This window comes from Rosa chinensis, chromosome 3 (genome assembly GCF_002994745.2).
Source record: "Rosa chinensis cultivar Old Blush chromosome 3, RchiOBHm-V2, whole genome shotgun sequence".
Taxonomy (NCBI): domain Eukaryota; kingdom Viridiplantae; phylum Streptophyta; class Magnoliopsida; order Rosales; family Rosaceae; genus Rosa; species Rosa chinensis.
This window is the reverse complement of record NC_037090.1, coordinates 36,290,628-36,315,152: the sequence shown is the minus strand read 5'-3', so window position 1 is coordinate 36,315,152 and position 24,525 is coordinate 36,290,628. Positions and strand designations below refer to the sequence as shown.

At 35.8% G+C, this 24,525-nt stretch overlaps 2 protein-coding genes and 1 long non-coding RNA gene across 4 annotated transcripts; 2 read left to right on the top strand and 1 right to left on the bottom strand.

The window, feature by feature from the left end:
• Positions 1–7,734: 7,734 nt before the first annotated feature.
• On the bottom strand, positions 7,735–8,768 carry LOC121052367. The gene is made up of 3 exons (XR_005808827.1): positions 8,423–8,768; positions 8,124–8,249; positions 7,735–7,847 (listed from the first exon to the last, which is right to left on the bottom strand). It is a non-coding gene; the product is annotated as an uncharacterized LOC121052367 (long non-coding RNA).
• Positions 8,769–12,481: 3,713 nt separating this feature from the next.
• Positions 12,482–18,461, top strand: LOC112191919 (protein SET DOMAIN GROUP 40). 2 transcript variants are annotated; one of them, XM_024331408.2, is made up of 6 exons: positions 12,482–12,681; positions 12,757–12,907; positions 13,034–13,165; positions 13,267–13,407; positions 13,928–14,218; positions 16,625–18,461. In XM_024331408.2, exons 1-6 carry the CDS (start codon positions 12,590–12,592, stop codon positions 17,261–17,263), a joined length of 1,446 nt encoding a protein of 481 aa, XP_024187176.1. In that variant the 5' UTR covers positions 12,482–12,589; the 3' UTR covers positions 17,264–18,461. The 2 variants fall into 2 exon arrangements, with proteins under 2 accessions (XP_024187176.1, XP_024187175.1); XM_024331407.2 differs by having other exon boundaries at positions 12,525–12,685.
• Positions 18,462–18,850: 389 nt separating this feature from the next.
• Positions 18,851–24,084, top strand: LOC112191920 (polyamine oxidase 5). The gene is made up of 10 exons (XM_024331409.2): positions 18,851–19,320; positions 19,432–19,553; positions 19,656–19,744; positions 20,105–20,218; positions 20,485–20,572; positions 20,683–20,768; positions 20,861–20,963; positions 21,939–22,036; positions 22,892–23,321; positions 23,547–24,084. The coding sequence occupies exons 1-10, from the start codon at positions 19,281–19,283 to the stop codon at positions 23,859–23,861; spliced, it is 1,485 nt and encodes a 494-aa protein (XP_024187177.1). The 5' UTR covers positions 18,851–19,280; the 3' UTR covers positions 23,862–24,084.
• Positions 24,085–24,525: the final 441 nt, after the last annotated feature.

The window sequence follows — 24,525 nt, the reverse complement described above, 5'->3', positions numbered from 1 at the left end:
CATTTATACGACTTTAATTTGTTTATCCAGCAAATTGTTTACTTGATTTCTATGGTAGTTCCAATCCAAGTATTGTGTTGTGAGTACATAATACATTTGACTACATTGTATTACCAAACAATCGAGGCAAAGTAACTTTCATGTCCAAATTGGTCATTCTACAAACATAAAGCACAAGCCAGTTTTGAGTTTATCAAACACTTTGTCACTGATTTTGCCACTGACAACACTTATAAAAAGTCAGTTTACCAAATACTCAGCTGCTTTGCTTTTCAGCTACTTATTCACATAAATAAGCAGAAGCCAACATTTCTTAAAAGTACAGCCATACCGAACACAGGTCAAGAGAGGGAAAAAAATAGCTTTTTGATTTTTTTCGCTAAGTATGAGAAAACATGGCCGTCTAGGTCACCATGAGAAAGAATAAGTATGTTCGTTTTTATTTGGTTGTTTCGATATCGGAATACCACGATAAGAACATAATTTTTAAAGCTGTGGTGGAATTAAACCTTCTAGACCATAAACACGCATTAAGAAAAATTCACTAAATCTAGTATGTTTTTATTCATGGAATGTTTCTACAATTTTCAAGGCAACTCTTTGTTGGTGTAACTTAACTTTTAAACGAAAATGCTGATCATTGTTCAAAAAAAAAAAAATGCTAATCAAACTCTGTCAAACTTCATATGACGACTTTTTTCAAGGTGTAGTTCAATCCCTTCCCTCCTTTGTATCAGTTTATCGGCCTCGTCCTTTGTGTTCCTATTTATTCTTCTCTCTTCTTTTCCTCTTGTTCAAAAACTACAATTAATTTCATGGCTCACACATAGCATGCCTTGTTGCCTACACCCTGGAATCCTGGATGTTATTAGCTTCCGCGCAAATCCGCTTATAGTAATATGGCTGGCACATCAACAACTGAGAATTGGAAAGTATAGCACAATTTCTCTCAAGTCTCAACAGAGCTACACTTAGTTCCGCTTTCTATTTGAAAAAAAAAAATTAATACAAATTTCTGGGAAGACCTAAGACTTGGAACCTACTAGGGGTGGGTTCGGTTCCGAACAATTCGGTTTTAGGCCAAAACCGAGAACCGAACCGAAATTTCAGTTCAGTTTTGTAAATTTTAGAAGTTGAAACCGAAAACCGAATCGACCAGTCCAGTTCGGTTCGGTCTGGTCCAATTTCGATTTTTTTAATTAAAAATTATTTAATTATAGTTTTTTTCCTGGTTCGGTTTTTTCAAATAAAAATTCTGTAATAATGGTACTTTTTTCACTACACCTGTTTGATAGTGAATTCTTTTTCTCTTTTTGCAGTTCTTTTAGGCCCTTGATAAATAAAAAATTAGGAAATTATAAATGAAGGCCATTGGAGCCTTTTTGATATAAAAATAAATAAAATTAAAAAGAACAAACCATTAACTCCTGGCAGTGATGATCCTGATGAGCTCCTTCATATCGGAAAGCACTCATAAGAGGTATTGTTAATAATACCATCAAAATGTCAAGAAACCTCAAATAGAACACTCTTCCTGGTCCTCCAAAAGCGTCAGGAGTAAATCTAGTTTAAAAAATTACACAAAAAGAGTTATGTATTACAGTATCAACATTGGTGAAAAAAAATAAAAATAAACAGAGTTATGTATTGAATGGCCAATTTTAGCAGGTGAGAGCTAAATTTTATGAGAATAAACATTGAATTGACAAACGAACAGTTAATTGGATGAACGAAATATTAGTCTGCTAGATTATAAATTAAGTAAAGCACAGGACCAACCAAATGAAGAAAAGAATATATCAGATAATCAGATATGCAAAAGCATTTGACAGCTGCAACATCGAGCCAAATATAACTTGTTCAACGAAAACATAATAGTCAAATCAACCTTATCTCTATATTTCTTCAAATTCCCAGAAAGAACAAACAGCATTAGGTCCATTATATAGTCAGCAATATACGGCTCCCTCTCATTGCTTTCATGACTACTTAAGTTTCAGGTGAGACTGATGCATGAGATAAAGACATGGTCAAGCTAAACATCAAAAGTTTACTGATAAAGACATACCCACTGAGAAGAATGATAAACAAGAGGTTATACTCTAGTTCAACATATAATCATCCTTTTAGCCTTGCTTCACCCTTCAACTGGATCAGATCTTTTCACCTTGGCTACTAGATCTAATAATCCAAACAAAACAATCCAAAGACTTTTGTCATCACATAACCCATTTAGATTGAAGGCTAACAATAAATGACAAACTACTCTGAGATTGCATAACAAAATTAAGAACCCACCGATCTACAAAAAGAAATTGAACAAGAATTAAAGCAACTTACTTTGCTGCAGGAGCAAGAATCTGAGGCTTCCTTTCCACCATTAACTCCTCTAGCAGATACCAAGTTACCTCCTTTGCCTAAATCAAAACAAATCCGTGATTACCATCCACAATATCAGAATGATTGAACAATCTTAACTGAAATTCGGTACAAGGTACCTACCTCAGTCCTCAGGCTTCTTTTCCAACATTAACTCTTGATGTTCTTGTGATTGATCCAACCACCCATCCAAGTTCAACTGCTATCAGTCTGTAACATGAAGAAGATATATCAGCATACCTTTTCAGCACTGGGTTTGTCAGAAAGACGAAATTAATATAAAATAAATATATAAATCTAGCATCAAGAGCAGAGAGATATTTGAAACTGAAAAAGCTTGAAATCGTACTAGATTACCAGCACCTCAACATCGCCATCGGTAATCTACTGGGTTTGAAAATCCTAGAGATCCTTGCCTTCGACCCTACACCCAAATCCTAGGACTTCTTTTTTAATTGGATGGAGTTATGAACCCAGATTTGCAGGACTTCATATGGTACTATTTTGTGTGGTTGAGCATATGTGAAACATGTGATGGTCAACTAGGTCAACATATTTTGGATGGAAGCAATATAGGTTAGTCAAAACTGGAGGGAATCATAAATCAAGTTCATTGGTCAAGAAAGTGTTTTTCGCGGGAAAAAGGGGTTGGTTTGATCTTATAAAGCAAAAGGAGGGCACATAAGTCATTTAGCCCTCTTTTTGGGGGTCACAAGCGTCACACGTGACTCAAACTGACGGAGCCGGGACAGAAAGTTGACGTAGGTACAATGTTGACAACAAATTATAAGTCCAGGTATCACATTGATACGTTTGAAAATCCAGGTATCATTTTGACAGTCCTCAGAGTCTCCAGACGCTGTCTGTGCATTTTTCCCTATCATATATCTACCTGCCAAAACTTTAAAACTCAGCTTGAGCTACCCCTAACCAAATAGTATAGAATAAATTCATTGCAACTCAGTTCAGATATCCTAATCAAAGGGTACATAACAAGCACAGCTAGGATTCTAATGAATTTTATAGCGTTGGGAACTTGGAATGTATCTTTCTTGCTGTAGGAAAATTTTTGCTTCAGTTAATCCCAACAGCCCCGTTTGAATTTAAATTCGATAATAAGGAAACAAATACAATGAATGCTTGGGCAGTATTTGGCTATTTGCTAGTAAAAAGTAGTATTCAAAATTTAATTATCAGTTTAAGAAAGAGAAAGTAAATGACATAGTCCCACATATCCACCTAGTCTAATATGCTACTCTCTTGTCACTCGCCTTCAACCAAATCAAATTCATTATAGTAATATCCAAAAAAAAAAAAATCAAACTCATTATAGTAGCATGCTAATGCATATTTCCAGCTGACCTCCATTAAAACATTGTTAGTTAATGTCACTGTTGAATACTTGACATCCCTTTGTCCAAAAAAAGAAAAAGAAAAAAAGAATACCTGGCATCCCAGTTCACTTAAAATAGAGTTGGATCTCTAGTCGGGCACTCTCACACCCTCACACAAAGCCTTATCTTCACAAATTCTATTTTCAAGTTTGATAATTGACATGAATATGAATACAAGAAAATCTTTGTTATATGTTTATTCTTCTCGTTTGTGGATGTTTTTGAAGTATTAAATACCATTTAATGTATTACTAGCAATGTGTTTTCGTATGTGTGTATATATATTGTTGAAATTGCAAATCAAATCAATGATGCAACTGTTGGATTGAAGGCCATCTAGATGACAATCACGTTTTTCTCCTTTGATCCTCTTTAAAATGTGGAAAAAAAAAATACATATAGCTAGATAATTTAGTTTGAATAAGTTTCACTGCATATTTATTGTTTTCTCATTTGCATTATGTAGTACTGTAGTAAGTCAAGTTATTCTCATTTGCATGTAGAAATTTTTTTGTTTGTTCCTTCATTAGATTTCTCATTTGTTCTTCACCTTTTCTTCTTTATATCTTATCTTATATATAAATATTGTTGTTGTTGTTGTTGTTCTTGTTATTGTTGTTATTGTTGTTGTTGTTATTGCATAAACAAATAAAGAATTAATATAAGTATAAAATATTATTTACGAAAAAAAAAAAACAAAGAATGAAGATATATACAAGTAAACACAAATAAGGGGTTTTAGGATTTTGTAATTAAAAATTAAAAATTAAAAGAAAAATAAAAATGTAAAATACATATACAACGGATGGAACGCAAGGAACAAAGATCAAAGCCACATCCATATGAATGAAATCCAATCACAATTAAATCCTATAGTTGATTTTTTTAAGTTATGAGAAAAAAAATTATAAGTCCAAGTATCACATTGACACGTTTGAAAGTCCAGGTATTATTTTGACAGTCCTCAGAGTCTCCAAACGCTATATGTGCATTTTTCCCTATCATATATCTACCTGCCAAAACTTTAAAACTCAGCTTGAGCTACCCCTAACCAATAGTACAAAATAAATTCATTGCAACTCAGTTCAGATATCCTAATCAAAGGGTACACAACAAGCACAGCTAGGATTCTAATGAATTTTATAGTGTTGGGAACTTGGAATGTATCTTTCTTGCTGTAGGAAAATTTTTGCTTCAGTTAATCCCAACAGCCCCGTTTGAATTTAAATTCGATAATAAGGAAACAAATACAATGAATGCTTGGGCAATATTTGGCTATTTGCTAGTAAAAAGTAGTATTCAAACTTTAATTACCAGTTTAAGAAAGAGAAAGTAAATGACATAGTCCCATATATCCACCTAGTCTAATATGCTACTCTCTTATCACTCGCCTTCAACCAAATCAAATTCATTATAGTAATATCCAAAAAAAAAAAATCAAACTCATTATAGTAGAATGCTAATGCATATTTCCAGCTGACCTCCATTAAAACATTGTTAGTTAATGTCACTGTTGAATACTTGGCATCCCAGTTCACTTAAAATAGATTTGGATCTCTAGTCGGGCACTCTCACACCCTCACACAAAGCCTTATCTTCACAAATTCTATTTTCAAGTTTGATAATTGACATGAATATGAATACAAGAAAATCTTTGTTATATGTTTATTCTTCTCGTTTGTGGATGTTTTTGAAGTATTAAATACCATTTAATGTATTACTAGCAATGTGTTTTCATATGTGTGTATATATATTGTTGAAATTGCAAATCAAATCAATGATGCAACTGTTGGATTGAAGGCCATCTAGATGACAATCACGTTTTTCTCCTTTGATCCTCTTTAAAATGTGGAAAAAAAAAATACATATAGCTAGACAATTTAGTTTGAATAAGTTTCACTGCATATTTATTGTTTTCTCATTTGCATTGTGTAATACTGTAGTAAGTCAAGTTGTACCATAGACAATGCATTCAATGCTTTGTCTGCTATGTTTTGTAAGAATCCATGTATAAGGGATGAGCTATTATGTGTTGTAATCATCCCAATTAACTTATTGAAGCGTTCATCAATAAGATAGCAATAGCTAGTCATCCATTTCCTCTCTTCATTTGCTTTGTTGTTTTTGCTTCTTTTCTTTAAGTGTGAGTGAGAGTGTGGTGTGATTTGTTTGTAAACCTATCACCCATTGTAGTTGGTGTTAGCTTGAAAGCTTAAATACCAACACACACACACACACACCAGAGTACTAAAACTCAAAACCAAGCAGCTAGCTTTGTTTGTGAATCTCTTACTCCAAAAATGAGGACACTGACCATTTTCTCTCTTTTTCTCTTCCTCACTTTTGCTACTTCAATATCTGATGCTACTACTTCAATTCCCTCATCAACATTTCGATTAATGGAGCCTAGTCAATATTTCGTAAGTGTTTGAAATTTTTTTGTTTGTTCCTTCATTAGATTTCTCATTTGTTCTTAACCTTTTCTTCTTTATATCTTATCTTATATATAAATATTGTCGTCGTCGTTGTTGTTCTTGTTATTGTTGTTCTTGTTATTGCATAAACAAATAAAGAATTAATATAAGTATAAAATATTATTTACAAAAAAAAAAAAACAAAGAATGAAGATATATACAAGTAAACACAAATAAGGGGGTTTTAGGATTTTGTAATTAGAAATTAAAAATTAAAAGAAAAATAAAAATGTAAAATACATATACAACGGGTGGAACGCAAGGAACAAAGATCAAAACCACATCCATATGAATGAAATCTAATCACAAATCCTATAGTTGATTTTTATGTCATGAGAAAGAAGTTGACCATGTGAAACGTTAGTAAGCAAACGATTTCCCATTTTTTACTTTCCTTGAATAATTAATTTAACTGAAAGCACATAAATTAATTCTATTGAACATGCAATCATAGTCTAGAAAGCTAGCTACTTAAGAACACATTCAATGCATGAAGAACAAAGAAAGGATGTCAACCAAAGTGCACAACCTAGTATGAAAAAGTTCATCTATTTGCAATCCTCCTTAATTGATTTCGACTTTTGTTCAAAGCCTTTACTACTTATGATTTAGGTTCACAAAACTATTAGGTGAATCGTTTACCTAAATCTAGCACTAATTACATGCATATATCCTAAGTTGGCCACCAAAGAACACAAACATGTAAAAGTTTTCTGTAATCTGAAATCAATCAAGAAATCTCACATAAGCAACATAGAAATCAACATACAGAAATCACAATTTTATTTCAAAACATATAAACGGATTTAAACTTTGCCCTTAACATCATGTTAACTAGAATTCATAACTCTACGAATCAAACAAATGAAAACAAAAGAAAGTATGAAAGATGAATGACAAAGCGTTGAGATGAAGAACTTAAAGATCCTTGAAAGCAAGCAATCTTCTAGAGACGACACAAGGGTGGATGGCTGCTAGGATCTTGATGTATTGCATGATTTCTTCTCCTCCTTGGTTGAGACGCAGAGCTTCTGAAGACTAGAAAATGGAGAGAATTTTTGGTGTTTAGAATTATGGGAGAAGTGGTGTGTGAAGTGGAGTGTGAAACGTCCCAATGATGCACATATTTATAGGAGGATGGCAACTTGGTCTCCAAGCCTTCAAAATTCTTCTTTTTATTTTCTAGGATTCATCTGATTAATCCACACAGCAGTAGCCAATCAAATAATTCCACATCATCATTCCTGTGTCATCCAACCAATAAGAAGCCTTCAAATTAGCACCTTGATTCTAGGGAGATTATCTTTACACTAACCTTAATCTAGCACATGGAAATTCTCAAAACTGAATGGGAAGTAGAGAATGACACAAAAATCCATTGAAGACGGCCTTTACATGTCAATTTACAAGATTATTTCCAAGAGGCATCATTTTTAAGAGGGGAAACTGATTTGACCTATTGTCAATCGATTCAATTCTACATAGGCTTTTTTTTTCCCAAGCAAAACTGTGGTTTCTTCCAGTTTTGTCTTTTTCTGTAAACAAACCTTACAACCAACTCATTACGAGCAGCAAACTCTTCAAATGAAAGCCCTTTAACCTGTGAGCAAATAGTAGCATTTATAAACCTCACTGCACAAACCCTAAGCAATCAGGAATTCTATACTAAACAGGCAAAATTGACAACTCAACTACACATGTTCTTCCACTTCAATTTACTATCGAGTACTAAAACACCGTATCTGAGTGCAATCATCTTTCAATTTTCAGTTTTAGAATGTAGCACACTAAACATCAATTTCTCAAACAGTTTTATGAAAATGCACAATTACTAAGAAGCACGATAATAGAATTGATTCAAACAGTGGAGGCCAACCTTCTTTACAGCCAATCTCTGCAACTTGGGAACCTCTTTAAGCAATCAAGCCTTGGTCCGGCGAATCACGGCATTCAGAGCAACTGCAAATGCCCTACTTTTCTCTTTTGAAGCAAGCTCCGCTTTCTGCAGATCAAAATTACTCAAAATTCAGTCTCAATTTGAAAAACAATATGATCAAATCATAACTAAAATTCTAGTCAATTTTAAAGAGATTCGAAATTCTGAATTCTCAAAGAGATTTCATCACTCTGAAACACACAGTTTGAATCAGAAAGAAACTGAGAAAGAGACTGAACCTGAAGAGCAGCTTCAATGTTGAACTCGATGGCAGAGTAGAGGCGAGCGAAGGCATCGTCGCCGGAGACATTAGAGTCCTTCTACTTGTCGATGCCGTATCGGTCGTACTTGTTGCAGATCGCGGCGAAGGCATCGTCGCCGAAGACGTTAGAGTCCTTCCATTCTCGCCAACGACGACGTGTTTCAGCGGATCATGGCGGAAGAAACCGATCAAAATTGTTTGAGATCTCGAGAGAGTGAGAGTGAAAAAGACTGTGAATTTTTTTTCTATGAGGAATTTTATCTCCAACATCTGGTTCAACCTGAGGAAAGTGAATAAGATAATGCAATGAGATTAACAGAGAGGAAAGAGAGGAAAGATCAGGAGGAATTAGATATGAAGATTCTCTCACAAATCTTCTCCAAACGTGTACTAGCTTAAAGGGCAGAATCAGAATAAAAAAATTAAAAACTGACATTTTTTAACATCACCTCATTATTAATAAGGACTAAATTAATATTACTGACAATTCATGATGGACCATTTTATCACGTGGGAAACTAGGTGACCTTTTTATCATTTCACACTCTAATGTGACCTTTTCCATCATTTCCTTAAAAAAAAAACCTAGCAAAAATATAAAATTAAATTTTTTTTGAAATAATTAATAATGAAGTACAAAAATAGAGAAAAAATAACATTAAGAAAAAATTATAATCTTAAGTTTCTTTTACACAGCTAAAAGAGAAAAAAAAATATAAAAGAAAAACACAAGATAGTTCATGTCAAAACATTTTCTTGTTAATTAGAAATTAATTTTTGAAACCCAATACCTTGTGTTTAATTTTTTTTTATTGGATAAGAGATTTATGTTGTCTGATTAATTAATGGGGATGTACATAATTAAGATCTATAGAATGATTAAATCATTGAAATAGTCAAATTTTTAAAGATAATAGTTCGTTTACAAATTATATGAGTAAGGTTATTTTAGGAACTTGAGTGAGGTTTAGTGAGTAAATTTAGTATTTGAAAATTTGATAAGAGGTGAAAAAAGCATGTGAGGTCAAATGAATAAATTTGGAGGTTCCAATAGAAAAAAAATCAATAGAGAGGCTGCTAAAGATGCTTTTACATTATCAATTCCGTCTTACCAATGGATGCTGTCATCAGACGGGCTCTGTCATTGGGTGATAGTGGGTTCCTCGTTCTGGATCGTGGGGATCAGTGGTGGGTAGCAAGAGAGATAGGGGTCACTGTGGGGCTGTGTTGTCTAGTGAAACACCCTAACCCAGACTAATAGAAAATAAATCCGGATTTCTAAAGGGAATATAGAACATGAAAACGCGAATTGGAGTCAATTCTTCATTTTATCCCAACATAGAATTTGTATGAAGAACCATTAGTTTTACCTTGATTTGGACAGATCCAACCATTGGATTTTCATAAAATTTGAACACGGTTTAGAAGACACAATTCTAAGAAACTTTCATGAAGAAGTTAGGATCACCTGAGTACCAGAAGATGGAGCGTTTAGCCGTCGAAGTCAGCTGACGAGCAGAGTTTCGTGAAATTAAGGCTTGGCAATCAGAATTTGCCCTGAAGGTACCATAGATCTTCCTCCAGCGCAGGGTAATCCCAAGGGAACTAATCCCTGCTCTGGTACCATTTATAACATCCTGACCCTTTTTATTTAATACCCGAAACCTTCTCTCTCTCTCTCTCTCTCTCTATCCATCTATCCTCTAAGGAGAGCTGGTACGGAGTTGGGAGCGATCAGGAACCCCATGGATGAGTTTTCTTCCTCTTCTTTTCACTAACCTTCTCCCCTCCGTTTCCTTCTTTTTTTTTCCAGAGACTTCCATATAGACCTCAAGAGAGAGATAAGGCGGTGCTGCGAGAAGTTTCTCGCTTCCTCCCCCCTCTTCTTGATTTGATCAACACATATAAGTAGATTGGTCCATTTAACAGTGGACGGTCCTGATCAAGCGGTGAGTGGATCAATGGCTCACATTGCTCCACCAAATTTCCATTTCTTGATTTAATTTCTTGATTTAATTTCTTAAATCCCACAACTTCATAAAATTACCGTAAATAGGTCGGGTACTCGGAAAATTCCCCGAAAATTTCCACGAAGTTGTCGTGTCGTGTACTTTATTATCCAACTCTTACTAAAGATTGTACTATGTGAAAAGTTTTGAAAATATTCTCGAGTGCTTTAACGTTTATCGAGATCAATAAGTAAATTATCGAACTATGTCACCTAAGCTCGATATTCGGGCTCACATATTCTTTTATTAACTTCTCAATGCCAGGTATTACATCTAGTTTCGGCGAGTCAAGTTTACAGGTTGGATGGGGGTCGTGGTTGACTGATGTCGCTAGGTTGGAGGGGATAAGAGTTATGGTGGCGGGATCTGTTGTAGCATCAGGTTTCTTGGTTCGAAATCTGGTGTGACACGGTTTCTGTTAGTCATCTGGTAGCGGTGGGCTAGCGGTGGTAAAGCTAGGATCAAGTTGTTCCCTTTTTGCTGTCATGGATAACTTGCTTTGTTTTGGGTTTGGATGTAAACAGAATTCAGATCTTGGTAGGTTATTGGCCGAGATAGAGGAGTCACAACTCTTGCGGCAAGGAGCGGTTTGTGGTCCATTGGCGGTGATAGTGGTAGGGCTGAGCCAGGCTTGGCTGGCAGCTTCTGTCTATCTTGTCTCTTGGGTTGAGGCTTGGGCTTGGGCCCTCTTTCTGGGCCTTGCCTTGGATGGTTGTATTATTTTTGTTTTAAGTTTTATTTATTTTAGTTAGTTAATGTTGTCTCGCCTTTTGCGTGTAATAAGTCCATGCATGTATTTTGTAGGGCTAGTCGGGCTAAATGACTGTGTGTGCACTCTAAGTGCCTTGTCTAGCCTGGCGAGGCGACAATATATTGTTAAATGGTCACAACCTCCTAGTGGCAGGATAAAACTAAGTGTCGTCGGATTATTTTTCAACTGTTACATAGTAGGAAAGCTGTGATTTTGATAATTATGTTTCATTGTAATAGAGTTACATTTCTGGTATGTCACAACTATGTCAAAGCAAATAGAATAGCCAGTAACGCACTATTTGCTAATTGGTGCTTGTTAGAATACATGTATTTTGTAGAAACTCCTGATACTAATTCGGGATATTCTCTATATGCTTCTTGTAATCATGAGTTTAGGCTTAATGTCCCCTCCTTATATTCGACAGTTTCATTAATCAGGTTTGAGGGCAGCCGCACCAACCCTCAAAATTTTTTTTTAAAAAAAAAGTTTCTTTTTTGTTTATGTGACTGTAGATTAGGTATATATAGTATGTTGTTAAGCTTTCACCTTTGTTTGACATATACAGTCACTTAAATACATGTATTAGAGTTATAATATTTAAGTGAGTATATATTTATTTGCTATGCAGTATAAGATACACACCTTCAAAAAAATCGTGTGATTTTTTTGAAACGTCAATTGTATGATACTTTCAAAAAAAAAATTCGTATAATATAAATACAAATTTTACCTGTTTTTCAGTTGAAAATAATTGTACCTATATATGAGGTTGAACATTTTAGTTTTTATATTTTTTCTTTATTTTCTATAGTTATTTAATTTTTTAAATTGATGTATAGTTATTTGTTTCTTGATTTTGTATTTCATCGAAGGAGAACAGAGTTTTTTGTGTGTTTGGTTTTAGTTTTGTTGATTTTTGTTTATGAGCTTTAATTATGAAATTTTGATCTATGAAGAACAATAACTCTTAGTCGGGGCTGCAAAAGGAGGGGAATCGAGGGGTTTAGATTCGCAGAGGGAGGATATGGGGAGCTCGATGATATTTGTTGTTTTCGGTTGGTCTTGTCATTATAGACATATAGAACTAATAACTAAGTGGTTTATTCATTCATTTATACACAAACATCGAGCGATTGATTTACAGTAATGTAATTGAAAAATGAATATTTTAAACCGTTGATTAGAAAATCATCAACTAATGCTCATTAAAAGAGCTCCAATAAATTTAATTTCCTATTTATATCAACCTAGTATATCTCTATAAGTCTATATTCTATAAAAAAAAAAAAAAAATGGTAGCAACATTGTATGACCAATCATGGCATCAGAGTAAACGACTTAACATGGAGCAAGAAGAAGGCAACCTCGAAAGGCTTCTGAAATGGGCGGCGGAGTGTGGGATATCAGACTCAAAATGTCGCGGGCTTTCGTGTTTGGGCCACTCTCTCGTCGTCTCCTACTTCCATGGCGCAGGCGGGTATGCAATTCCTAGTATAAACCCACAATGCTTGTCTGAAATTATTGAGCCTAACAATTCACAAACTGCAGGAGAGGTTTGGGCGCTGCTCGTGATCTTGAAAAAGGAGAGTTAGTTCTCAAAGTTCCAAAATGGGCTCTGTTTACAAGGGAAAGTTTGTTGTTGAAAGATGATCAACTCTCTGTTGCTGTCAATGCCCATAGCTCTCTCTCCTCTACCCAGGTTTTTCCATTCATTCATTCTTTTGCTCTGTTTATTGTCTAATCTTTTACATTACTTACAACCCAGATGACCCAATTCTTTGTTTATGCTAAAGTTGAATTCTTGAATGGTTTTCTTTATATGCAGACATTGACGGTTTGTTTACTGTACGAAATGGGTAAAGGGAAGACTTCATGGTGGCACCCTTACCTGATCAATTTGCCGCGCAGTTATGACATTATAGCAACATTTGGTGAATTTGAGAAGCAAGCTATGCAGGTTCACTTTTTCATCCCTGCTTAATCTGTTTCTTTCTTTTGTTAAGATATGGAAGTTTGTGTTAAAAATTTGCTTTTTTCTATATGTCATATGCTTGCTAGGTGGACGATGCTATCTGGGCTGCTGATAAGGCCATTTCCAAGGCTGAGTTTGAGTGGAAAGAGACCAATGCACTCATGGAACAACTTAAGCTCAAGCCGCAACTTCGGACATTTAGGGCATGGCTTTGGGCTTCTGCAACTGTGAGTGTACCTTTTTCCTTTCTTAATGACTAATGAGCATCATGCTTGTTTGCTTGGTCCTGGAGTTTTAGTTAATGTGGGCTTTGGGTTTAAATTAGATTTAGTTTTTGTATACTGATTATTATTTGATTAAGATTTGTATATTTAGTTGTTCAAAAGTATGGATCTTTAAATTTTATAGGTATTTTATTGTTTTGGAATAGCCTATATTATGAGGAGTAGTCGTGCTTAGGGTTCGAGTTTTACCGTATTCAGAACTTTGACATAAAGTTGCCATAGTCATTTGCTTGTTGTATTCTTGACAATATAATGCCAGGATGACAAGAGTTATTTTTCAGAGTGATTAATCTCACTAATATATCACTGTTTCTTTTGTGCATCACTTCTGTTACTTGTTTCAGCGAGTGCAGTCTTATATATGTTTGATTTCTCTCTCTCTCTCTCTCTCTCTCTCTCACTCACTATTATATAAATATTTCAAATAATGTTTCTAGCTGTTAATCATTTATTTCCTTTGAAGGTATCCTCACGGACGATGCATATACCATGGGATGGAGCTGGGTGTTTATGTCCTGTGGGAGACTTATTTAATTATTCTGCACCTGTAGAAGAATCTGATTTTGAAAATATGGAGCATAGAACACATGACTTGGCCTTACAGGATATCTCTACAGTGAACGGGGAAACTTCGTGTATTCTAGATATGGAGCAGCTTGATTCTGATTCGGGAAGATTAACTGATGGCAGGTTTGAGAACGATGTTGGGGCATATTGCTTCTATGCGAAGAAAAGTTATAGAAAAGGAGAGCAGGTATTATGGAATTCTTTTCTTCTTTTATTCAGCATATGATTTGTCATTCTGTTGTTGTATAGTAGCTTTCTGGTACCCATTTAACCTCCTTCATTTTCCTAGCTTTATGGGCCACATCTACGAACACTAATCTAGTTCTTCAATGGGAAACTTATTCTTCATTTCTGGGTATAAAGTTTGACTGTGAAGGATAATTTTATTGTATTATTGGGTTAGTCTATTTTTGTTTCACCGTGATGCCCGTTCCCGTAGTTTCTGTGATTCAACTTCTGTACCAATGAATAAAAAATTACCATAGTGGCATCAGAACTTAGGAAAATTCTGATGGTAAAGGTGAATGCTCTTAAAAGGTTAAGGTCTTTTTCGAGGACAGGGTGAACTACATGAGTTGAGAGATATTCCAAACCTAATCTGAATGTCCTACTGATGATCACATTTTGGAACATCAGATAGTATCTCAGAAAGGAACTTTTGGAGGTAGGTGAGATGAGGCATTAAAGTTATGATGAGTTACAAGGAAATTATGGCAGCTATACTGTAGGTGTAAAAAGTGGGATTGATTTGATGTAGAGTCATACAAGGTTGGGGTTACCTTTGATTATGGTGGGTTGTAGACAGAAAAAAAAAATCTGGTCATGATAGAAACTGAGTAATAGAATAAGATTAAGATATAGGTTTCTATGTTTACATATAATTTTGACAGACAAGAACGAGGCCGAGTGAATAAAGCATGGAAGGCAATATCAAGGCACCAAACATTTTGTAAATTTTCTTCAAAAGTGCAATATCCTAAGCAGCAGATTTAAAATTGAAAGCCACTGCTTTATCTTTAGAAAAGTTCATTAGATGGTAAGAGACCCGCAAAATGTAAGTGAAATTGAATGAAGACTTATGATATGTCAAATGAAGTAATGGTTTGTAAGACTTAACTATGGTGACTCTTAATAACTTGTAAGCTGCTATCTCTTAAATGACATTACATTTTGAATTGATGCATGCAAGACATGGCAATAGGCATTCCTTTTTTTATTGTAGTGTCCTTGATGTCAGATTTGGTCAACAGGTTCAGTTCTTTGACTTCAAAAGTGGATATCCCTTTCTAACAAAACTATTGGTCCTGCATTATAATTTATGGCTGTTGTTGTTACTTCAATTCTAATTTCTGTTTTCTTTCTTTAGAATATGTGCAACAGGCACTAGGTATTTTGATTGCTCACTTTAGGGTTAGTGAATTTCTTTGAAAAAGGGTCCACCATTTAATCATCGCTGCATATTGTTGTGGACGCAAAAAGATTTCTTCTGTTATTGTGTTGTATCTATTCACAGGATGCGTGAGACTGTACACCATTTTCTTTCTTAGGCTCATTGTTATTACGCACCCAGGTAGTTATTATGCACCCAATGACCCAATATTAGGTGAAGAAAGGGATTTTACTGGATAGTGTAGGTCCTTGATCGTTGGATATACAAATTGCCATCTTTCTTCTAGCTATGCTGGTTGCATTCCATGATCTAGCATTCCATGATCTACTATTATATACCTACTGCAATTCACTTGGTTTGAGTACCGGATTATGTTTTGCATTGCTATGTGAAAAAGAGTTATTAATGTCACTCAATAACTCTTTTTAATGTTCTGTCAACATATGAGTACCAATGCATTTTTGACATGAAGACATAACATTACATCCTGGTTCTGTACTTCAAAATGTTTTCTCCTCTGCATTTCTTTTGATCAAGCAGAAGTGCTGATATCTTTTACCTGGCTTAAAGTTGCATATTGACTAGTCCACTCTGTACTTGATTTAGTTAGTGCTGTGTGTAAGAAACCTTGGTTCTTAACTGTTGGCATACCAACTTTGTGTGACTGGGAAATTGATTATGCAGATATTTATAGCAGCTCAAAGATGAGGGTTTAGTTTAATGTATATTAGTTGAGCTATGTATAACCTTTTGTTAAGGAAATTCACCAACCGTATCATTTTTTTAATGATATCTAGTTAGAATATTTGGCCCAAGCTATTAGAGTTTCATGGTCAATTGTGGTGTTGCATTTGATCCATAGTTTTACTTTGATCTCAAAGCGTTCACAACTTTTTTATTTTTTATTTTTTTTATGAAAATGAGATATCCCTCTACTGAATCTGCTTTTGATGTTGATTAATTGCACTAATTCCTGTTATGAAAATGAGTTTATGGCTGTGAGTGAATTCTCATGAACAATGTTGTGACTTATTGTGATTTTCTGTATACTACTATAGATAGCCATTTGATGTTTTGGATAACTCTTAGCTCTTAGGTACTCAGAGTTTTAAATTTTTAATCCTTTTTTTTAATGATTTTTTAAATAATTTTTTTATAATTTGGACAGCAGAAATGTATTTAATATTACCGCATCGTCTGTAGGTGCTTTTGAGCTATGGAACATACACAAATTTGGAGCTTCTTGAGCACTATGGCTTTCTCTTAAATGAAAATCCAAATGACAAAGTTTTTGTTCCCTTAGAACCAGAAATATATTCCTCTTGTTCATGGCCTAAGGAGTCCCTATATATCCATCAAAGTGGAAAGCCCTCTTTTGCTCTACTTTCGGCTCTGCGATTATGGGCAACCCCAGCAAACCGGCGAAGATCTGTTGGACACCTTGCTTATTCAGGGCTTCAACTCTCAGTTGAAAATGAGTTATTTGTTATGAGATGGATTTCAAACAAGTGTAACAGTACTATGAAGAATCTGCCAACAACTTTTGAAGAAGATAGTCTTCTATTAAGTGTCATTGACAAAATCCAAAATGTTAATGCCCCTTTGGAGTTTGCAAATGTTTCATCTGTATCAACAGATGAGATTTGTACTTTTAGGGCTAATGTTTTGAAGAAGGGAGAAACAGATTCCAAAACACTTGTGTCAGGGAAAATGCAGCGGTCAAGGGAGAGGTGGAAATTAGCTGTCAAGTGGAGGCTTGGTTATAAGAAAATTCTAGTTGATTGTATTTCTGTCTGTGATGAAATGATACGTGTTCTATGTTCTCAAATATCTCATTCCTAAAGCTAAATTAGATGTGATATTGGCTTTCTTTCTTCGATCATGTTAACAGTGAAAACAACCTATTGACTTGCTCTTTCACTCCAGCCATCTCACGATTCTGTTATGGAAGCTAATACAGAGGATGATCAAGGTATATCGCTGGAAAAATGGTGTGGCATCCTAATATTCCAGCTTCAGCTGTGTGTTTGGAAAGCACGTCAGTCAATTCTTCCTAATTTCATTGTCGCTTTCTAAACATGTTTGTGTGGAGAGTGTTATTTGTCCATTATATGCAGAAAAGCCCGAGACTACTCTCCCTCTTTTGTTGCACTTGCTCTTTCACTCAGAAGGTCATTAGGGCAAATCCAAAGCTTCCACAGAGTGTTTCTTGAATTCAATCACTTTCCATTCATTCAAGTCTTGGTTGTTATACTGCTTTCAAGCATTGTCAAGGCCCCCATAATCTGCTGTTTCTCATATGGGGAGATGGCCTGATAAGAATGCTAGAATTTGGGAGCATAAAGAAGCTACTGCAGGTGATATCGTTTTTCTCTCTAATGCTTGGCTTCATGATTATCAGGTGAAACCTAAAGCCATATACCTTCGTCAAGGCTCATTGTGTTGGAAATCTCCAACAGAAGGCTGGCTAAAGGTCAATTTTATGGCGATTTTTCATCGAATAATAGTATTGGTGGGTTTGGTGTCGTCAGAGGAGACATGTTAGGTGTCCTTGGCAGTACATACTTCAAATTGTCTAGTGTTCAGCTTGGAGCCCTTGCAATCACAAGTGGTGTAGAGAAGTTGTTCGATAAGTGCATGAGAAAAAGATATGAAACTGATTCTCTTCAACTTCAGCAAGTAGTGTAGGTGCCTATTCAAGTACAACTTCTTTGCCGCCGTCGTCTCTACAACGACATTGCTCAAGGATTCGCTATTCTTCCGGGTGCATCTATCAGCTACGGGTTCATACAGACCAACCAATTTGACGCGATATGTCCTTGTTGAATGATAAACATAATTGATGGGGGATCTATTCCTGCATCTTTTCTTTCTAATGTACAAGATTATGCTCCTTTTTGTTGCTGAAATCCAGCGCTTAGTACCTTGTTTTCCTAATGTTAGTTGGACTTGGTCCGGCAGGAAAAGCAAATTTAGCAGCCGACTGTTTTGCTAAGTTAGCTTAAAAGTAACTATCCAACAGATAATGGTTTCTCGAAAATATGTTGACCTTCCTTTTTTTTGTTTGAAGGGTGATAGTTACAATTTCGTGTAGAAAATTGGATGGAAATTATAGGGTGTGCTGGGCCAAAGGTATTATTCTAGAGGGGATTCTCAATAATTGACACACTCTTTGAAAATCAGAAGAGGCGGCCAGGTTTGGCTTTGGCACATCTGCATAAAGAAACATGGAAATGAAAGATTAGCCATATATGACTCCTATCCTGCTGGCATGAACTTCACACATGCAAGTAACGCAATTTGCATTACATCAAGGAGACGTATTGGAGTTGTGATCACCTAATTAATTTGTAATTTAATCAAATTAGTAATTATGAATAATAAATGAAAATATCGGAGGCAGGCTTAAATATAAACAAGAGGAGGTTGATTCCTGCTACGTATAAACTTGGAGAACAGAGGCAAAAGTTGTGGAGAGTGTTGGATCCGAGTCTCCCTAGTTGTCTTTGGCAAATTGGCGACTTGGGGTTGTCTTCTTCTTAGTACTCCTTCCTTGTAATTGTGGTACCATTACCTGGTTATTCCCATATTCCTTATTCTTCACCATTGGTATTGCTTGCGAGTGTTGTTAAGAGAGAGAGAGAGAGAGAGAGCATATGCGGCGAGTCTCATGATAAATGTCATGAAGGAACTGCCTTGCTATTCTTCTGCCAATCTCAGCCGCTTCATTGCTGGCCTTCTCATCTTCCTTCTTTATAATTCTTACCAATTAGTCGCCAAGATTCCTATACACCCTTTTTCTTAAGCCAATTCCCCAATCCCCTTTTTACTGTTCCATTAATCCATAATTCCTGTTCCGATGGACCCCAAAGATCCGTTCTTTACTGATTTGATTGACGGTATTTGATCTCCGTCTCTGTCACTTCATTTACTGTTGATTTTGGATTATTGGGTTTGTTGTTGTTGTTGTTATTCATGGCTGACTGTGTCTATATCTGTGTGATGACCAGACTCAATTCCTTCTCGCATTGAGAGGCAGCACAATGCATCATCATGGCCTTCTGTTATTGTTGTTGGTGGTGGTATATCTGGTGTTGCAGCGGCTCGCCTTCTCCATGACGCTTCCTTTAAGGTCAATTCACTCACTCATGCATATATTAGAGGATTTGTTTTTGTTACAATGGACAAATTGTATCCGCCGGCCTCTTAGATTTGTATCATCTTCGTTTTTCAGGTGACATTGCTCGAATCACGAGATAGACTCGGTGGCCGGATTCTTACTGATTACTCATTTGGCTGTCCAGTAGATATGGGAGCATCATGGTAAATTTGATCTCTCGTTTACTTTTATTGTACTTTGGTTTGTGGTTGTATATCTCATAAACAAATCCGTGGTGTGGTTCCTGTGATACTAGTTTCATGTCAATCCCAAAACTATGGACTGTTGAAACATGATCACTACTGAATTATTTCCTATTGGATGTGTTGTCTCCGTAACTTGTTAGCTGATGTAATTTCAAATAGGGTGAATATACTTATATCTTGAGTTGGCAACTTATTCACATAGGATGAAGGATGCCTCCAAGTTGAACTGAGGGAAGAGACAGGATGGTTAAATAAATAAATAGACAGATTCAATGTAATAACTAATATGATTAATTGTTTGTCTTGAACATGTTCCAGGCTACATGGTGTTTGCAATGAGAATCCCTTGGCTCCACTTATACGCCGTCTAGGACTTACTTTATATCGTACTAGCGGCGACAACTCTGTGTTGTATGATCATGATTTGGAAAGGTACAATATCATTTATTTTTTACATTACTAATCTTGTGAATGCATATGAGGTTTATGCTTTTAATAGTGTTCAGCACATAATATTTGTGGGACAAAAAAAAAAAATATAACTGGGGTTTTAATCTGAAAGGTACCAGAACAAAGCGGTATCGATGGTTTAATTTTTCTCATACTTCAAATTAGAATCTTCCAGCAGATCAGGCATTGATAATTCAAGCATAAATTCAAATAGAACTGTTGTGCTGAATGTCTGGATGTTGTTTTAGCTTTGCGCTTTTCGATATGGACGGCAAACAAGTTCCTCAGCAGATGGTCGTTGAAGTTGGTGATATATTCAAGAGAATTCTCACTGAGGTACCTACCTTTGATGTACATTTGTAGTGGATATTGTTTGTTTTTTGTGAGTAATGAACCTGGCTCTTTGGGAGTCCTTTAAACTAAATTTTCTTGTTTGATTTCTGTAGACAGAGAAAGTAAGGAATGAACATACTGATGACATGTCTGTTCACCAAGCAATAATGATTGTCTTGAATAGGCATCCAGAGTTAAGGTATTATAAACAGAAGAAATACACATTTTACTGCATGATGCTTCAACTGTTGAATCTTAATACTCTTGCTGTTTACCTTCTGACTGCTGCAGACAAGAAGGACTTGCTCAAGCAGTGTTGCAATGGTACATGTGTCGAATGGAAGCATGGTTTGCTGCAGATGCAGATATGATATCACTGAAAAACTGGGATCAGGTAGTGCACTATCTAAACTTTTGTAATTAATTCTCCTGGGTAGACCATACAGTTGTGATGTCCATAGATCATAGAAATGCCTCTTTCTAGTATCTTTTTAGAATGTACAAGACTAGTATTACCCCAAGGACTGTTTAGAGTAAGAAAAGTGATTGAAATACAATGACAGGAGGATATACAGAAAACAACTAATGATAGTGTGTTGTCTGACACGAAGGTGCAATTGGTTGGCACCCTTACAATTCTTTTTGAAACTAATTCTCTCTCTTTTGTTCTCCCAAATTTGCTTCTAGATTCTGATACCAGATATGAAATTGTTGTCTGACACGAAGGTGCAATTGGTTGGCACCCTTGCAATTCTTTTTGAAACTAATTCTCTCTTTTGTTCTCCCAAATTTGCTTCTAGATTCTGATACCAAATATGAAATTTTATGGAATTGTTAGGCATATGAGAAGCGTGTACATTAATTAAATTATAATCATGAATATTCTGGTTTTAATGGCATTAGAATTTTTGCTGATGAGCAAGACCAGACACTGAAACCTTGAGTTTTCAGTTTCTTGATGCCAACATCAATATTTTGGATAAATACGCCCTCCTCCCTAACACTACTGTTGAGGCATCATCAACCATAATGTATGGATTTGTGTGCAGTTTATATCCTTAATCTCTTGTTATAGCCTTGATGGAGTGATGGACTACGCCAAGCTGACCACATTTTTTGTATCACTTCCAACACCACATGATGTGGCAGTAATGTGGCATTTAAACATTTGTGTAATACCATGTGGTCTCTTTGCCATTGTCAGTTTTCAAAAACCACATGAACTGCCACCTAAGTTGGTTTAGAGGTGGTACAGGAACGTGTTGTCTGTTTCTGTTTATTGGAAATTTATGGTTGGATGCAAAACTGTCAGCTAGAATTTGTTATCTATTGGTGAGGGCTTACACGGCTGTCGGTTCTTGTTGTACAGGAGCATGTTCTCTCTGGTGGTCATGGACTTATGGTGGAAGGTTATGATCCCATAATAAAGACTCTTGCAAAAGATATCGATGTGCGGTTGAGTCACAGGTACTTACCCCTGTGTCCTATAACTGAACATGCATTTACATGACCTTGTTTGGGGGAATGGAACAAGAAACAAGCTAAAGCAGTACACCATTAGAATCATAAGAGATTACATGTAAAGAATAATTCCTAAATTCAGAATATATTCTGTCATTGCCAAAATATTTCACCAAAGAACTCTTCATCCCTTGCTCCCTCAAAAATCCTCCTATTGGGATTGCCACTACAGCACATCTACCTAGCAGCAGATCAGACGTAAATACTACTGCACTTCCTGTGTTTTACTTAATCATCAAAACTATGTATTGACTTGACGATCTTATATAACTCCAGTGTGGCATGTAACCCTCTTCCTCACTTCTTAGAAATTTTACTTGCTCGTATATTTTGATGATGTAGCATCTAATACTCATATAAAAATAATTAAAATATTAAAAATTGAAATAATAACGAGTGAAATTAGCACTCCCATTTTTGCAAACTATTCTCTCCACGAGTGTTCTTCACAATAGACACTTGCATAGCAAAAGAGGAGGGGGGTGGTGGGGGGTTGTGTGTGGTTTGCAAAAAAAGAAAAAGAAAAGAAAAGGTCATTATGATGAATTATAATTCTGTTTGATTTAGTGCTATTTGTTTTCTGATCTGTATGTTCTCTTTTTGTTCATAAAATTTGGTTTCTCGTAAAAAAGAATCGTCTTCTTTGTACCATGTTGTTTTATTTAATATGGCTTTGGTTGACCCTTTTATTCTGTTTGAGTGCTCTGGTTGCAAATTTGTATTACACATCCTATTGTGAACATATCTTTTTTGTGTGAGTGTTTTCTGTTTGGCCTGAACTCTACTGTAAATTATGAGCAGGGTCACAAAGATATCAAATGGTTGTAATAAGGTGATGCTCACAACTGAAGATGGCAGAAACTTCATTGCAGATGCGGCTATCATAACCGTACCTCTTGGGGTTCTTAAAGCCAAGTTGATTGAGTTCGAACCCACCTTACCAGAGTGGAAAATGTCTGCAATTGCTGATCTTGGGGTGGGCAATGAAAACAAAATTGCCTTACGATTTGATAAAGTTTTCTGGCCGAATGTAGAGCTCTTAGGAGTTGTTGCACCTTCTTCTTATGGATGCGCTTATTTTCTCAATCTTCACAAGACAACGGGGCAACCAGTCCTCGTCTATATGTGTGCTGGAAGGTTTGCATATGACCTTGAAAGTCTAGATGATGTTGCTGCTGTTAAATTTGTGAATGATCAGCTCAAGAATATGTTACCCGAAGCAACTGAGCCGGTATGTACATTATTTTCAGATATTTTCTCACTTTCGTTGAATCTATGTATGATGCCAACCTTGGTGCCATCTAGAACTGTCTATGGTGGCTCAGAGTTGTAAGTGTAAAAGGACATTCTTTGTCCACGATTAATCCAGGATATGATATAATTGGGCAGCATAATGGTGATCAGTAGTTGATTGATGTCGAACTCATGGACTTACATTTGGTTGGTCGTGTAACAGGTTCAATATCTTGTATCACATTGGGGAACAGACCTGAATTCCCTTGGATGTTACTCTTTGGATTTGGTTGGAAAGCCAGCAGATGTATACGAGAGGCTTCGAGCACCTTTGGGTAACCTTTTCTTTGGAGGGGAAGCTGTCAGCATGGATCATCAAGGATCTGTACATGGGGCTTATGCAGCAGGATTAATGGCAGCTGAAAACTGTCAGAATCATCTCTTGGAGAAACTTGGTAGATTGGAAAAGTCGCAGCGTGCTTATGTTGGCGATGAAGTGCTCGAAGCAATTGTTCCGCTGCAAATCTCAAGGATTTGAGTCCTTTTTGATACACCGAGAAGACAGATAGGCTTCACATTATTCAAATTTCATATGTCGCTCATCCTTGTTTTACCTTTTAGATTTATCAGTTAACCCTCATTCACAGTGTTTAGAAATGTTCTAGGTTTGAAATTTTTATCGCTGTTGTTGAACATGGAAAGACCAGTGTGTTCTCAATGGCCAACTACTTTATAAGCTTCAAAGATTCTGAGCGTCCCAACTCCTCTGGCTCCTTTTCTTTTGGTCTCGTTCTTTTTCGTGGCAAAGTTTTGGGGGCACTTCTCTGAGGCCTTTTTATTTTTTTATTTAATTTTTTTTTCATTTCTTTTTAAGCCTCTTATTCTTTATATATAAATTTTACTTACTGTATCACATATGTAACTCCAAAACACATTTTTACTTAATTTTGTTCCAAATCACCTTGTGGTCGGCCCGCCACGTCACACATGTAACTGAAAATTCAGTAGAATCACTTCTAAAATAGATTGCTCAAAACCTGTAGAAGCAAAATCTACACTTCCAGAAATGCCAACAATCACGACTCCAATGAGCGTACATGCTCTCATCAAAATAACAAACTCCCTCAAAATAAAATAAAATAAAATAAAGGGGTCTCAATCCCAAATCTCATATTCCAAATTATTATTACAACATAAAGTTG

Coding starts and splice junctions, on each gene's coding strand:
- LOC112191920 (XM_024331409.2), top strand. CDS start 19,281: ATGGACCCCAAAGATCCGTTCTTTACTGATTTGATTGACG. Junction 20,769..20,860: donor AATAGGCATCCAGAGTTAAG/GTATTATAAACA, acceptor TGACTGCTGCAG/ACAAGAAGGACTTGCTCAAG. Junction 23,322..23,546: donor TACCCGAAGCAACTGAGCCG/GTATGTACATTA, acceptor GTCGTGTAACAG/GTTCAATATCTTGTATCACA.
- LOC112191919 (XM_024331407.2), top strand. CDS start 12,552: ATGGAGCAAGAAGAAGGCAACCTCGAAAGGCTTCTGAAATGGGCGGCG. Junction 12,908..13,033: donor GCTCTCTCTCCTCTACCCAG/GTTTTTCCATTC, acceptor CTTTATATGCAG/ACATTGACGGTTTGTTTACT. Junction 13,408..13,927: donor GGCTTTGGGCTTCTGCAACT/GTGAGTGTACCT, acceptor TTTCCTTTGAAG/GTATCCTCACGGACGATGCA.